This window comes from Cylas formicarius, unplaced genomic scaffold, assembly GCF_029955315.1.
Source record: "Cylas formicarius isolate icCylForm1 unplaced genomic scaffold, icCylForm1.1 PGA_scaffold_6__28_contigs__length_40554024, whole genome shotgun sequence".
Lineage (NCBI taxonomy): Eukaryota > Metazoa > Arthropoda > Insecta > Coleoptera > Brentidae > Cylas > Cylas formicarius.
Window position 1 is genome coordinate 14,935,024 of NW_026844347.1, and position 16,464 is coordinate 14,951,487.

General features: G+C 35.0%; 1 protein-coding gene across 3 annotated transcripts in view; it reads right to left on the reverse strand.

Annotated features, from left to right (window-relative positions):
• The window catches only part of LOC132703019 (cytochrome P450 306a1), a 246,945-nt gene that overhangs the window by 12,554 nt on the left and 217,927 nt on the right, over positions 1 to 16,464 (reverse strand). For all 3 annotated transcript variants that reach the window (XM_060672029.1, XM_060672027.1, XM_060672028.1), the window contains exons 3-5: positions 11,978 to 12,123; positions 11,709 to 11,908; positions 8,613 to 8,897 (exon numbers count right to left, since the gene is read on the reverse strand). In XM_060672029.1, the coding sequence (XP_060528012.1) occupies positions 8,613 to 8,897; positions 11,709 to 11,908; positions 11,978 to 12,123 (631 nt within the window). The remainder of the gene's footprint in view (positions 1 to 8,612; positions 8,898 to 11,708; positions 11,909 to 11,977; positions 12,124 to 16,464) is intronic.

The window sequence follows — 16,464 nt, forward strand, 5'->3', positions numbered from 1 at the left end:
ACTCATAGCACATTCGACAACCTAGCAAAAATCTTTTATATTCAGTTTCCTTTTAGAGATAGAGAAGAAGCATCTAACAAAAAAGATTTGAATTTGTTTCAGCTTTACGGCAGTGTTCACTCCAAGTAAAATCAATATAAGAAAATTTTGCAGAAAGCGGCTGGGTGGCCATTTCAGAACCTCAAAAATAATTACCAGCATTTTATCTTACAATAACATGCCTCGTTGCCCTTTTTGGGACACTCGGCATATGTAGTAATATTTGATACGCTGTAAAATGGCCCATTACTGTGCAATTTTGAAGAATTGTATGTAAAAATACATTACCGACTTATTTGGATTACTTTAGCTACTATTTTAAGTTACTGGGAGGTTTAAGAATTTTTTTGTGTTGACACGGCACAATACTTTAGGGGTTGTGTATGAGTGTAATAATTTTAATAATAATAATTTAATACTCTTCTGTGGTGTAAGTAAGTAAGATACTTGTACTTGTACTTAGTTGGCGTCCGACCACCGTGTACTTTATTGCCTTGATGTTCAGTAATGACTTCATTCACGGTATCAAAGAGTACCTCCAGATCTTCCAGGTCTATACTGTTTTGTTGATATCACGCATCATTTGACTAACCAAAACTAACAGCGATTTCTGAGTCCAAACTGTGTGAAACCGTTAACACAGATTTGCACCAAAAAAAACAATTTAAGCAAATGGAACATAAGAGTTATCATTGGATAGTCTTCACAGCGTTATTGCCAATGATTAATGAATGAGCGCTACTGCATGTCGACTGGGTCAACCGATTTGCCCTTGTTTGAATTACTAATGATGTTCATAACTCGCTTCCTTGTTATTGGTGCCATCTGATCATTCATCGTATATTACTGTGCCGACGATTTTCTCTGATCTTTGAATAGCTCCTTTATATATTGCTTTCAGTGCTTGAACTGTTCCTCAATTGATGTGATTTTTTTTCAGTCGTCGTCAGCCGGAGTGTTACGAATCGAGTTTTACCCATATTGCACATTTCCTTTATTTTCTTTCCGTTCTCTTTCAATATGGCCTTATGTCTAGCTTAATTATCTTCCATTCTTCCATCAGCTTCAACATTTCATTTATCACCCATGATACTAATTTGAGAAATGCTCGCGGAAAACTATTTACAAGGGTAACTTACGATCTGAGAGTGAGATGAGTTTGGATGCATCTGGATGTTTTTTATCAGACAAAAAAGAGACACTCTGCTGTGAACCTTTTCATACTGAATATTAGTCAATTTACTAAATTTAAGCTGCTTAGAGAATCCCATATTGGTGAAACCTGAGGCGCGGTTAAGATTGTTTGGTTGCTTATAGATTTAGATTTTTCGTTGGTAGAATAATTGATTACCTGCAATAATTTTAGTGTTATGGAATAAGATTTGATGTCCGGTTTCACGATTGTGTTCGGCAACGGATGCTGCAACTCCTGGTACCTCAAAGAAATTTTGTCTTTGACGGATCGAAAATGTTCAGAGATTTTTGGGCAAGCGTTTAATCTGGTTTTGACGGTACATTTCTTAAGAACTTATGATACATGGTCAGTGATATTTTGACTGTAAGGAAGGACACCTGGGGGTTGCTTTCAGACTCATTGTCTTTAGAAAGTTGTGGTGAAGTGTATTTTGTGATGGAACTCTTAATAACTTTATTCTTTGTAAATAGTATTCTTTGGATGTTTCTTTGATAAGTTTACTAGCCAGAGTACTTTACTGTACAATTTGCAGGCACACATCTTCTGGGTCTCAGATAACGCTCTGAAGACGCTAGCAGCATGTTTGGCGAAACCTCAGCTACTAGGTGTGACGACAATCAATATTTAAAAATGATTATTATTACATCAGATCTTATATTTAATAAGTCTTGAAAGAATGCCAATGCTTCCAAAAATGTCAAATGATCGCAACAGGTTGTCTACAACAATAGCACCCTTTCTCGGTCAAAGACAGTACCCCAAGGGTCGATCTTGGGACCTTTGTTATTACATTGCAACTGCTTTACTATTTTCAGGCAAATAAAGTATTTCATGTAGCTCTAAAAATTAACATAGACCTAGAATCTCTATTCCATATATCTTCAGCTCATAATCTTATGCTTATCATTAGAGAAAAAAGACAATGATTTACGATTGTGCTTAGATCGAAAGTGTTTGAACCAAAATATACGAAACAAGCACTTTCCAATTCCCACAGCTGAGGAGATAGTTGCTTGGTTGTGTAATAAATCAGTGTGATATGAAATGAGGGATGGGTATTTACAACTCAAAATGTTGGAACCTTCCTTTCGGTATATCATCTTAATCAGAAGTTTTTCAAATAATATTTTAGGGTTTATTTTGACGATATAATTATTACGGAAACAGCAGAGGAAGGACGTGATAAAAATTTAAAACTGATCTTAGAGCAAATTTAAATTTCGTAACAACAAAAATAAAACTAACCAACGTGACCGCAGTATTGTTTGGAGTTGGAAATCAGTAAGTTCCTGATTAGTTGAAACATTTATTAATTCAGCTCCAGTCTTATCATTTTATGATTCTTCAAAAGAGGTGGACATAGAGACAGATGCACTAGGTGGTTGTCTACTTCAAGAAGGCCACTCTATTGCATTTGCTTCTAGCAGCATGACATAGTCTTAAGCAAAAATATGCCCAAACTGAAAAGGAAGTGTTTCACCATTTTGTTTATGGTAATAAACTTAAAGTTTGTGTGATCATAAGTGATCATAAGCCGCTGGAAACAATCAAACAAAAAATATTTGGCTTCAATTTCATCCAGACTGCAACGCATTTTTCTGCGACCACTCAATTATGTCCGTGTTACCTACAAACCAGCTAAATACCTTTACATTGGGGATCTTCTGTCTAGAGCGTTTGTAAATAAATCACTATTAAATTCAGATAATGAATATAGATATATTTTACATCTTGTAGAAAAAAATATCCAATGTCTAATACCCGAAAATCACAATTTAAAAAATAAATCAAGAATGAGTCTCAATTGAAAGAATTGTGTTTGGTGGCTGGCTAGGCAATTTAGTTCCTGACAGTATTAAACTTTATTTAAAAGTAAAGATAGATTATTTTTTTCCAATCATTTATTATTTTTTATCTACAAAATGACTCTTCCAATTTCCTTGTGTAATCACTTTTACATAAAGGGAACAATGGAATAGAAAAACTGAGCTCTGACATACAAGATTGCATTCAAAAATGTGTTTTTGTGAAAAAACTGCTATACTCCAGCAAAAGGAACGTTTACTACTATTTGCATGGCATGGGAAAGGTTTGAAATTCATATTTTCAAGTTGGTAATATTAGTTACCTATGACCTACATTCTAATTGGTTAGAAATATCGGGTGATAATGTTCCCTTCAATTCCTTTTTGTTTAAACAGTTTGCACAAACCGTGGACTTTTAATATTAATTTTAGAAGTTCAAATTACCCACAGTTTAATAGTCTTGCAGAAAAGGGGGTCTATATTAGAAAAAATACCCTAAAAAAGATCGATACAAAATTCGGAAGATGGAGATCTATATTTAATACAGTATCGCAACTCTCCTTTAAAAAATATATATTGTAAGATATGCAAGTGAAAATTTAATCACTATTTAAAGCCTTCTTTAAATCAGTACAGCTCCACTTCAAGGAAAATCTAAACCAAAATTCATGTAGTAATTCGAATGATGTGTCCTCAACTTCAATGTGTAAAAATAACAACCCACGGATATTTACCAATTGTTGAAAAAACTAGATATAAAATATATAATAAAATTAAACTTGTACCGAGCAGAGGTATAATATAGTATAGTATAGTATGGTATTACAATACTCCTATGGATTCCTTAAGAACCTCCGTCCAAATTAGTGACAGACTTCAGAAAAATTGTTTCAGATTTACAATATTAGAAAATATGTCATGTTAGACGATGACAGCAAAGTATAAAGTTAAAATTAAATACATACCCCTTCTCAATTTTACTTATAAAACATTAAAATCAAATCAACCGTCTTATTTAAGACGGTTGCTTCTTTTACCTCTAGATAACACGGTATTATTTCAATGATCTTTTTTTATATAAAAATAATAATAAGCAAGTTGGCTAAGTATTGACTGGAGACGATCCTAACATAATCACAGGGAGATGATAATCTGTTGAAGGTGATACAAATTGGGATTTGAAAGTGAATAATGGATCTGTGTACCTGCGGTAAGAAAATGGACTGTCTTCCAGCCGCGACTTATGAAAACGTAATTGTTCCAGAAGAAACGGAGGATCGATTCCGAAATGAATTAACTGCGTAAGATCAGAAGGCAGTACAGCTACTCTTCTCAGTAGAAGATCAACAACTTCCCTTTCGGGATAAGAATTAGATATTTCAGTAATCCTCTGTACACACTCTCAATGGTCTGAGTGTAGCAGTTAGCAATCCTAAAATTTTTATTGCATTTGAAACCATTTTAGTAATGTGGTCAAATAAAATCTACAGATCCTTTACAGTGGCAAGTCTTCTCGGGATAGTACCATCCGTACTGTAATTCTTAGATCCAAGGTTTAGGAAAAAAATACTCAATTGGTTAGAAGAAGTACCGATGTTAATATAGCGTCACGTTTTGATCAGAATAAGCGGATGTTCGCGGAGGTCGCGGAGTTCGAGCCCGCCTATTCGCATAGTACTTGACGCGTCGTGTCCCTCAAACAGTGATGTATCTCTGAACGACTTGTTGCATAGCGGGCCTAAGCTGCAAGCGGACATATGTACTTTTCTAATTAACTTTCGACTGTTTCCAATAGCGGTCAGTTCAGATTTGAAAAAAATGTTTTTGCAAATAAAAGGATCATTGGCAATTTCAAAGAATTGTGGAGGTTTCATCCCAGTCATCGTCATTCTTGGCATTGCGGATGATTCAACAATTAATACGGGAAGAGGGTGATCGTTACCCGCTCGACAAGTAGTACGTGTCGTCAGGGTTTTACATGGATTATTTTTTTTAATAAGTGTTCCTGATCAAATATTCCCATGGAAAAACGGTTGCAAGAATGTGTTACGTTTAAATCGGAAAAAAAAGTTTTAGGAATACAGTGGGACCCTTTAAGGGATATATTCAATTTTAGACTGACTACTCCTGACAAACATTGTACAAAACGGAAAGTTTTGTCATTGGCGGCCAAGATTTATGACCCCATCGGTCTAATAGCCCCGTTTATTTTGCATTTGAAATTATTGCTAAGAGAGCTTTGGCATTTCAAGCTAGATTGGGACGAAGCGCCCCCCAGTTCGATTATAAAAATATGGAAACAGGTGTGTGAGGAGTGGCAGGACCTGTCAAAGTTAAATATACCTAGACATATTGGGGGAATTAAAGATACTCCGCTAATGATTTTAGGATTCTCGGACGCAAGTCAGGACGGATACGTAGTAGCGGTTTATATAACTCAAGGGGAAGTATCAGTAAACCTTGTCGCTGCCAAATCGAGATGTGCTCCTTTAAAAAAGGGAATCACTATTCCACGGCTCGAGCTGTGTGCAGCTTTGTTACTGTCCTCCTTGCTTAAGTAAATTGTTGAAAATTATACAAAATGTGTTCATGTCTCCAAAATAGTAGCATTTTCAGACTCTTCGATGGTTATTAGTTGGCTGAGTTCGGCTTGCTTTAAAGATATTTTTGTAGCAAATCGTGTTCGACAGATTAACGATTGCTCCCAATATGGTTTGACGACATATCGACGGAAAAAATAATCCTGTAGATTGTTTAACACCTTGCAAATAATTAATCATGATTTCTGGTTTTGGGTTCCTATTTGGTTGAAATCTGCGGAATCGGAATGGCCATTAATAGAAGCAGTTACTTTGGAGAGACGAATCTTTATTGTTATCGATTCGGTTGAGAATAGGGATGTAACACACCCTCTCTTGAGGTTGGTAAACTACTTGGAATTGGCAAAAAATTTTACATGTTACAGTACGAGTTTTAATGTTTATAAAAACAATTTCTACACAAAAAATGGGTACTGCGTTGGCCTTTAGAAAAGCAGAGTTGCTTTGGCTAATTCAAAATAAGCATTTTGAATCGGAAATGGAACGGCTTAAGCAAGGTAAATTTTGTAAAGCTAATCTAAAATGGTTACATCCATTTTTGCAAGACGGATTGCTAATGGTCGAAGGTAGACTAAGCCATTCGTCCGTTAATTTTCTAGGAAAGCAGCGTTTGATAATTGATTTTTACGATATCGTTTATTTGCATACATGCTCATATTTACTTGAAGCTTTGCTGCATCAAAAATATTGAATTTGAATTCTCCGCGCTAGGAATATAATAAGAAAGATGGTTTTCAAATGCAACCGCTGTTTTAGATCACTCCTCATGGCGGATTTGCCGGAACTAAGAGTTACTGCTACCAAACCATTCTTGCATATGGGTGTTGATTATTTGGAACCTATGAACATCACCTTGGGTAATAAAAGAAATGCCGCGGTCCATAAGGCATATATCTCTTAGCCGTTTGTTTAAGTACCAAGGCGGTTCATTTAGAATTAATAAGCTCTTTAAGTACTCATAATTTTTTGCAAGCTTTTAAAAGACTCTTGGCAAGAAGGGGTCGTTGCAAAATACTGTACTCTGATCAGGGGACTTCTCTTGTTTCTGCAAAAACTGTTTTAAGGGATATAAACCAGTTTGTTAATTCAGAAGAATACATAAAGATTATATTAGGAGAACTAAATTTGAACAGAGACGAATGGCGACTTATAAGTCCACAGAGTCCAAGTCACGGCGAAATTTGTGCTAAGTCTCACTTGTACAAGGTACTCGGCGATCAGCTATTGACATATGGGGAACTTAACACTCTTTTAGTGCAAATAGAGGCAGTATTAAACTCAAGACCTTTGTATCGTTTATTGGCGGATTCATCATCTCTCTCCGCTTTGATTCCGTCACATTTTTTAACATTGACTCCGCTAAATCGGCTGGATAGGTTTCAATTGATAGATAGAATGGTGCAGGATTGCTGGAGAGGTTGGCGGTTGGAATATCTCACAAGTTTGCAAGTGAGAGAAAACTGGAATATTAAACTGGAAACGGTGATGGTTGTTAAGATAGATAACGCCCCGCCTCTTCATTGGCCGTTGGCAGTGGTTACTGAGCTCCATCCGGCTAAAGATAGAGTTGTTAGAAACGTTACAGTAAAGACTGCGAGAGGGAATTTTGTGCGTCCGGTTTTAAAATTGTGCCCTCTTTTAGACCCATAAATTTACAGTAACATCTTTGTCTAAATAATTAGTAACATTAGAAGTATAGGTTTTTTTTGATTAATATTTTATTACTTTTGGGAAAATTGCGGGTCAAGTTAAATTCTGGTGTCAGGAAGTTTGGCATATGTTTATCTAATACATGGTCCTTCGAGTTATTTTGATTCTGACACAAATTATGTACAGATTTGGCTGAAAAAGAGCTTTTCAGGGCGGGGGATATGTTTGCACCAGTTTGAATTTATTTTGTTTTGTTTTATTTGCATTTTTATATTTTCGGTAAAACGCTCGGCAAAACCGCCTTAAAAACCCATCTAGGTCAGTTGAAAATCAGCATCGATCGGTAAACCCGCGAAATTAAAGTCCGGTATACTCGAGTTCAAAGTTAACGGGTTTTAGGGAAAAACGGACATCAGTGAGTTTTCTTTTCCTTGGTTCTTTTCTCCCTCTATTTCCCTTTCTTCACCTAGAGTTTAGTGTATACGATCGAAGACACTCCGGGTAAGTCAAAATTAAAACTTAATTGCGCCAAGTTGGCTAAAGGCCACACCAGTCCATGATTCCGTCAATAAAAGCTAAATTGGCTGTCCCATTAGCTGACATGCACCCCCAAAATAAAACATTACCTCCACCATGCTTCACCGTCGGACAGACATTTTCGATTTTCAGAGGTGCATTTTTTTTCCTCCAAAATTTATCATCCCGATCATGCGACCCAAAAAAATTAATTTTTGTTTCGTTACTAAGATAACTTTTTCGCAAAACTCGCTGGTTTTGTTAATGTGTTCTCGGGAAAATTCCAAACGTTTTTTTCGATGTTTTTCCGAAAGTAATAGTTTCCTTCTGGCAACGCGGCCGTTATAACCTGTTCGATGTTTTTGAGAACTCTTCCCTAATTTCGTCTGGAAGTTTTGGAGCGCTTGTTTTAGAATTAATTCTATTTTTTTTTTTCACAACAGAAAACTCTTCTCAGTGGACTTCCTGGGACGAGCAAAGCCTGGCTACACTTTATAAGATCCGGTGGGCTTATCTTTGTCGCTTCTAAAACTGGCTTATTTTTTATCGTTCAAATAAAGTGTCTCAAATGATTTTTATATTATTTTTATTACTCTTAATGAGATTGCCGATATTTACTTCAAATATATTTCTCATTAAATGAAAGTGAGAAAAGAAACTAAAAGAAAAATGAAAAAATACTATGTGTACGGAGACTTTGTTGACTGTTTTATTTTCGTGACAGATAATTGATTTGTCACATTCGAGTCTGATCTCAAAACGGTGAGTTTTGAGTGCCCGACAAAATATTGGGAAAAACATATTACCGTAGCGTTGTGAGCGTGGTGTCCAGCCCTGCTCCGAATACATCGGCTAGTAGGTGATAAAACTGCTGATCGCTGTAATACCGACCAAAGTCGTCCGTGTCCCGTCTTTTTTCTCTTTCAATAAGAAAACCTTGTATCAAATTGGTGTAAGTATCGGTGTCAAGGTTCCCGTCGGGTCCACTGCTCGATACCCGTTCTTCGTCGATCACTTTTTGGTAAAACCGATGGGTCTTGAGTTTGCCTTGGATTAGGAAACGCATCGTTCGGTTGAATGTGGGCGCGAATCTGCAGGAGCAAAATGTGAAAGTCGCGCAAAAAAAAACGTTATTTTGCATATTATTACGTACTTAAACGACACGTGCTTGTATACGGAGTGCTTGGAAACTATCCGACAGCACTTTGTGTGATGAATTTACCCCAAATGGTGAAATAGAACCTGATTTTTACTTATCTAAAGCTCGTCGAGAGTTCTTATGTAGTAAAAAGACAATGTCCCCGTTTCCGAGCTTAAAATTACATTCTTAAAAACCAAAACCCATAAACGACAAAATCAGAGTTTCTGGTATTAGAATCACTTTATTTACCTTATTCATTTATTATTTTGTTTCATTACGTTTAATACAGCGTGTTTCGCAAATTAAAAAATATCCCCAAATCGTCGAATTCGAATTTTTTAAAAAGAGTCCCTAAATACCCAATGAATGTTTGTTAAGAAACTTGTATTAGAAAATTTGACAAAAAAAATATTTTTCTAACACTACGAAATTTTGTAGGAAGTGAGAGCGCGTTCATGAATAAAATATTGTTTTTATACTGGTGATTTTTGGGTCTATTTTAAATAGAAAACTTAATATGAACATGTGTCCTAACTTTTGAGATATAGAGTGGTAAATTTTTGATTTTCGATTAAAAAAAATAAAAACCTCTTCTTTGGAAAAGATACAGGCATGCGCAAATTTTCTGATGGAGGTTTTACTGCACAAACTGCGCTCGAACTTACTTTATCCTCCATATTAAAACCTTTTAAAGGACAAGTTCCACTTTTATGATAAAATCTTTTCATTTAACTCAAGAATTAAAATTGTCGAGTTTAATGCAGACATCACTTATACTAGAGTTCCTATTTCACAGGCATGGACCTTATTTTAATCAATACATCTTTATCTGAAACGCGCTTCACACATTTTGCGTAACATTGGGACTGGGGTTTAAAATATTTTCGTAGAAAGTTTTGAACAAGTAATCAATGATAAGTTTCTCTTAACATCAAAACTGAAAAAACAAAATTGAACCATACCACCGCAAAATGCTTCAAAATTACACTATACTATTATTAATTTCCAACAAGAAATGACGACACTGTTCCCTTAAAACACGTTTTATTAATCGAGAACCAGATCTAACATCAATATTACTAAATATTAATCCTCATACCATTATTTCTTTTATTACTGTGTTGGTTAGTATTGCGTTAAATACAGCGTGTTTCACAAATATCGAAACAAATGCATTTTAAGGAATATACATTTAGACTAGGAATTAAAAAAAAATCCCCAATTCGTCGATTTCGTAATCAAAGAGTCACGTTGAAATATTTTTAGAAAACACCGAATTCAAGGCAAGTTTCACCCCCAGAATTAATCTCCCGTTTGAGTTCGAATTAAAGTTCTTTGAAAAAGTTCCCTAAAAATTTTCCAATATTTGCTAGGAACCCTAACCCAGAAAATTTTATAAAAAAATAATTTTGCGGTTACTATGACAAATTTTAAATAATACGAGAACACCTTCATTTTTAAAATATTATTTTTTTATGCCATATGTTTTTCTAGAAATTAACTATTATTAATTAATTGGCTCTTGTTAATAAATTATATTGTATTTCTCAATATAGATATAGAAGTAATATAACAATCAGACTTAAGAAAAATTTGCGAGACCTATTTCGCACACGGGAATGAGGAATGATATTTATATTAAAAACGTAATTTGTCTTGTTGAATTTGACAGAAAAATAAATAAAAATATTGACCTATCTAAAAATAATGTTTAGTTTTTTTTACAAGCTATTGATTAAAGAGGTACAAATGAGGTTTTCCAATTACAAAAAAATGAAGAACAGACTTTTATGAAAAATTTCCAAAAACTTAATTTGAAGATGATAATAGCAGTACTCTGCTGGTTCATTATGCGTACAGTTTAGTTTAGTAAAGTAGAACGCCTTCCCTAATTTTCTGATGAAGATTTTACTAAGCTTTTATTTGCATGCTTTACAAACAAAAACGATACGAAAATAAACTTGCTATATTAAAAAAAGTTCTAAACATAAAAGCAGCATCAGAATTAATGTTCGTAGTTTTAAAAAGTTTAGTTACTGGTTTTACCAATTTTCTAGGCATATACCAAGAAACTGCTGCTTGTAGTTCAATTTTCAAAATATTTTTCACCTTTTGGGTTCTGTTACAAAAGGATGCATTAGGATTTTTTAGAAAAATTGATAGATGATATTTTTGACACCAAACAACACATAACACCAAACCTAGACCCTTTAATTGTCGAGTCTCCTAATGTCAAATTTTCAAACTCCACCCAAGCTGCATTTTTAGTCGGCGTTACATTGCGGTTACTTTATTTGGGATTCTAAAATTTGTGATTACGCTTTCAAAGTAATATTTACCCAACAAGTACCCATCCCAGTTACTGCAACTTTAACGCTTAAAAACCATTGAAACTCGATCCCGAAGAATTCCAGTCCCACAGACTGCGGAAGTGTCTTTGAAATATAAACAAAATATCTAAGTAAAATTACGAAGTAAATTTGATAGTTACGAGCAACCCAGAAACCATAATTCCCTGGATCGGCAATGTTTTACAACATAACATAACAAACAGAAGAAACAAAAATAAATATTTGAACTGACCGACAAAACCTGTTAATTCTGAAAATGTTGCGGTAGTATCCCAGAATACTAACTTTTAAGGTCAATTTTTAATAATAATATATGATGTTTGTTTATCTTTTTTCCATTCTTAGAGTGGTTAAAAAATAGTTTTTATTGGAAACTAATTTCAAATATTAACCAGTTTGATATTAGGTACCTTAAGAACGGCAGGAAGTTTAATGGCCCCGCAACTCCAATATGTTTGATGCCCTCTTCCTGCAAATGCTGAAGCCATTTCCAAGTCTCGTCGTCCCTTGACCATGTCCTGCCAAAGACGATGGTGTTCATTATAGATCCCACGGAATGACGTAGAGGTTCTAGCGGATCGACAAATTCTTCGTTGGTTTCTTTAGCCCACTGCAAGCGATAAAAATCGCAAAATACGAATAATAATATCCAGCCAAAGCCAGAGCAGTGAAAACTCACTTCGACGAATTCCAAAACGTGTTTCATAATCAAAGCCTCCATCCGTCCCTTATGTGGGCTGATTTTGGAGCCTCCCAAATTTCTCAGGCAGGAGTGAATAAATTTTCGTTGATCTTTCCATAGATTTCCTTCAGCGCAAATTAGTCCTATAAGGTTCAAACAGTCTCTGTGATTGTCGAATATTTTGGTGAAATTTAAAAAAATAGCTGCAAAATCGTCGCTACAACATACAATGTTTTGTACTATGAAAAATAATGTTAATGTTTGAGTAGTGAGCTCGTTTTAACATATTGTCAATGGATTATCAGACCTAAATATTACGTATAGTGATTAAAATAGGTTTCTTATAGTACTTGACAATAATAATAATAATATGCTTAACAACCGCCATTAACCTGCCTGTCCGAAGTATCATTTCTTACCAACCGAATACACAAACCATGTACTATGAACAACATAATGGATGGAGGGTAGAAGGAACTTTCGATAGAAGCAGTGCTTATTAAACACGCCCAAACTAAGAAAACAGATGTCAATGTTTGCTATATTAACTACTGCAAAGCTTTCGATTCGATTGACTATGACTGGAAATCTACAGGATTAATTTCTCAAAGAAACTTCCACAAGTTGCTGTAATACTTTTTACAAATCTCCTGGTTTCTTCTTGCCTCTGTTGTTGATGAATAAAACCTGTTGACTTCTTTAGAGGTTAACTGAAAAGTTTTAGTCGCGAAACTTCAGCAAGTTCGATTTATCCACAACCAACGCAGAGGAGAAGATTTGTAAATAATCCACAATGTTTGTTTGAAGGTAAGAGCGGCACTTCAACACCTTATGAGTAGCTGGAAAGTCAACAACAACAATGCTGGTACAGTCAAGACAACCCCAGAAGTATTTTTCAAGGTGACTTCTTATCGCCGCTGTGGTTCTGCCCTTCAGCTACTCTTCTTAAAAACACTAATATTGAATACCGACAGCTGGTGTATATTAATGACCTGAAACTGTTGACAGAGAACCAGACTGGGCTACCGCTCCCTAATTAACACCTTAGATCTATTAGCGGCAAGTCGTTTGAACTTGAAAATTGTGCCATCATCAATATAAAGATAGGCATAGTGGAACGCCCCGAAAATCATTTCCAGGATTTCGAGAACTTGCATTTCGTATTTGGGAGTGCCACAGAATCAAAGTATGACCCAGACACACCTGTAAAGTGCATTCTAAGAGCGTATTCAAGATTCGGAACACCAAGCTTTCAGCAAAGAACCAAATCACGGTTTTAAACACTTGGGCAATTCTTGTCCTAACCTTTGGTCTGAAGTGGTCTAATGCAGGTCTAAATGAACTAACAAGGCTGGAGTGAGCGGTGAACATCTGCAAACCCAAGAACATGCTATATCTGAAGATTCCTCGACAACAATAGTAAGTACAATAAGACGAGGCTATACACCATTGAACTCGCAATGCCACCTCAGATCGTTAGATCCGGTCAAGAAAATCATGCTACCTGGAGGAAACACCCTTTACATGGTAAGTTCTCAACGTCGCTAAGCTGACTTGACTCTCGTGACTCTACGCGAGTTATCTCTATCCAGAAACTGAGGGAATCCTCATGGCTATCCAGAAGAGATTTATTAGGATTCAAAACTAAGAAAAACATTGCCTAACGCGGGGTCGAGGACAGATATCGAAAATGTGAGCGATGGGGGAATCTATAGACCACAACAGCGAAGGCTGTACAACGCTCGCAGACAACGCATACCTAGAACGTCACAATCAAGCAACTAAAATCATGCAGCAACATTAGTGGCTGTGCTATTATAAATAACAGCCCCAAGCAGTTCTATGAGCAAATAGAGAAGTACTATACTGGGACAGGTCTATACAGATATGACAAGGGATTACAATAGACCGGGTTTCGTCATCATTGACAAGGAGAAGAGAACTAGGATTATAACTGACATATCTGTACTACTATAACGTCGGCAAAACTGAGGCAGAGAAAGACATTAAATACGAAAATTTTCCAGTGGAGCTCAAGAACATCTGACACCGACTAATATAGAGACTTTTCCGTTAGTGGTATCGGTGTATTTTGAAGTCTCCCAGGAATTCTTCAGTTAATTGGACTATCACATCAAAGGACATGCGCAGAAAGTGTACCACCTAGTCCGTAAGTTCCTGAACGAAAAAATACTGAACCGTTTTTTCACCAGGTTGCATTAGAATAGTTATCAGTCATTAAAATAAAAATAATAGCTTCACTGCTCAACTAAAAAATATTACAGAGCAAACTGTATTTCAAAAAATAGAGCTAAGATAAAAAAAAGCAATGAAAAAGCTTGCGCAAGAAAGCATGGGAAAACATGGGAATGACATAGACGAGTTGTCTTTGTTTTTTTCCCTTTTAAAACTCTAGTAATTTTCTTCAAAGCGGAAGAGCTTTATAACAATTTTTTGAGTAATTTGGATAATTACTGTGTAAGAATGCAAAAAATGCGCTAAAATGTTCCAATGGAAACATGGAACTGTATGTTTTGTAACATATAAAGTACAAGGAGCCCTCCCAGTAAAGGCAAGGAGGAACAGTACAAGGTACTCCCAGAAATAAAAAAAATATATAATAAGTAATTGGGTCAGGGGAAAATAAAAAAAATAAAACAAATACCATGCCATAAAACTCAATTTAGAATGTTTAAATTTAAATTTAAATTTAAATACCAAACGAAGAAATTACTTGTGCCATAAGATATTACAAATGAATCTAATGCACTTTGTTATAAATGGTATTCATATAAAAACTACAAAGCACCGAAACTATTAGGTATTATGATACACAATCTAAGCAAATTCAGACATACGACCGACCAACTAAATGTGTCTCATATAAACAACAGCAGTTATTTATATCAAATTATATGGTATTTACCACAAATATTTGATCTATTACAACCACTACTAAGTTAGTTAATCTTATTACATTGTTTCATTATTCTTCTTCTTCTTCTACTTCTTGGAGATCTGTCGATCTGTTAATTAAAAAAATTAAATTAACAGATTGTTGAATTGAATAAAATAAATCATATTTTTTTAAAGAAAAAAGCAATCCTTTAACACCAACAGTCGTGTATATCACCTAAATAATGCTTGTGAGATTTCCAAAAATATATTTATTTGAATCAAACAAACATTTATTGCCTGGCCATCCATTAAAAAGTTGCTAAATATTTATATGAATAAATATTTATAATAAATCCGTTAAATTTATCTAAAATTTAAAAAGAATATTTGCTTAGCAGTGATCAAACAAAAATTTTTTTAAAATAACTTTTTCAGTGTAAGTTAAAAGAAATTTTATTGTTGACAACGATTTTTAAAATAAAGTAATATTCTATAGTCACTGCTTGGATTAGGCCACAAATACTTTTTTATTGCCTTAACCAATAAACATTATTGCCTAAAAGTCAATAGAGAGCAGGATAAATTATTGTTCGAACAATTAATCACCATGTTACCATGTCTGCAAGTTTCTTTTTACCTGGCTGATAAATTATCACTATACCATTGCAATAATTCCTCCACCAGCTGGCAACGCTGGAATAACATTTTTTTTAGTTCGTTATGCCTTAAGGCCATAGTTTTGGGTCTTCGATATTTACCCATTTCAAGTTTTAAAAAAATAACCCTGTGTGCGACGTGCATCTTTTTATTCGTTTTCATTTCCTAATGGTGTTCGGTTGAAGGTTCTCGGTGTGGGTTCGTTGACCTCATAAAAATGTTTCGAGAACACTAATATCAGAAGACATGCACCGCGGTCCATTATCTCCGAATCCACCTTTCACTAAATCTTTGTTTGTGGCGTGAGAGGCGCCATTGTGTTGGAACCAGATCCTGTTCGTACTATCCGAAGACAAATTATTCAAAATTACATGATACTATGATACATTTCAAATATTGTTTAAATTTGAAAAATTGTAAAACAGAGAAATTTCAGGTTTTCCCCAACATTTGTAGAAATCTTAAACAGCTTCCAAGTTTTCTACGAATTTAACTGTTTTGCAGTGTGCAAAGAATTTTTGTTAAAAAATCCATCCGACTATTTGATTACGATAGATGAACCTAAAAAAATTGGAAACAAAATAGACACGTGAATGACGTCACACAAAAACTAGGCAAAAGACTTTTCTAGCACAATGGCAACGTAGCAATGGATACTCTCACTCTCGATTCGAGCGGACGCGTGTGGAATTCCATCCGGCAAGTCCTTGAACAAAATGGGCTTTAAGTTGCCGAGGAAGAACGTCGTTAATTATTATCCATTGCGGTTCGATGCATCTCGACCACCACAAAGAATGTGCACCAGTTTTCGGAGGAGCTTAAAAATAACTAGGAGTGACTGACTGATTTTATTTTTCAGTGTATCTTTAGTGTGTTAGTGTGTGTGCTAATAGATATAACCATTTAATTTTAATTTTGATCTTAATCGA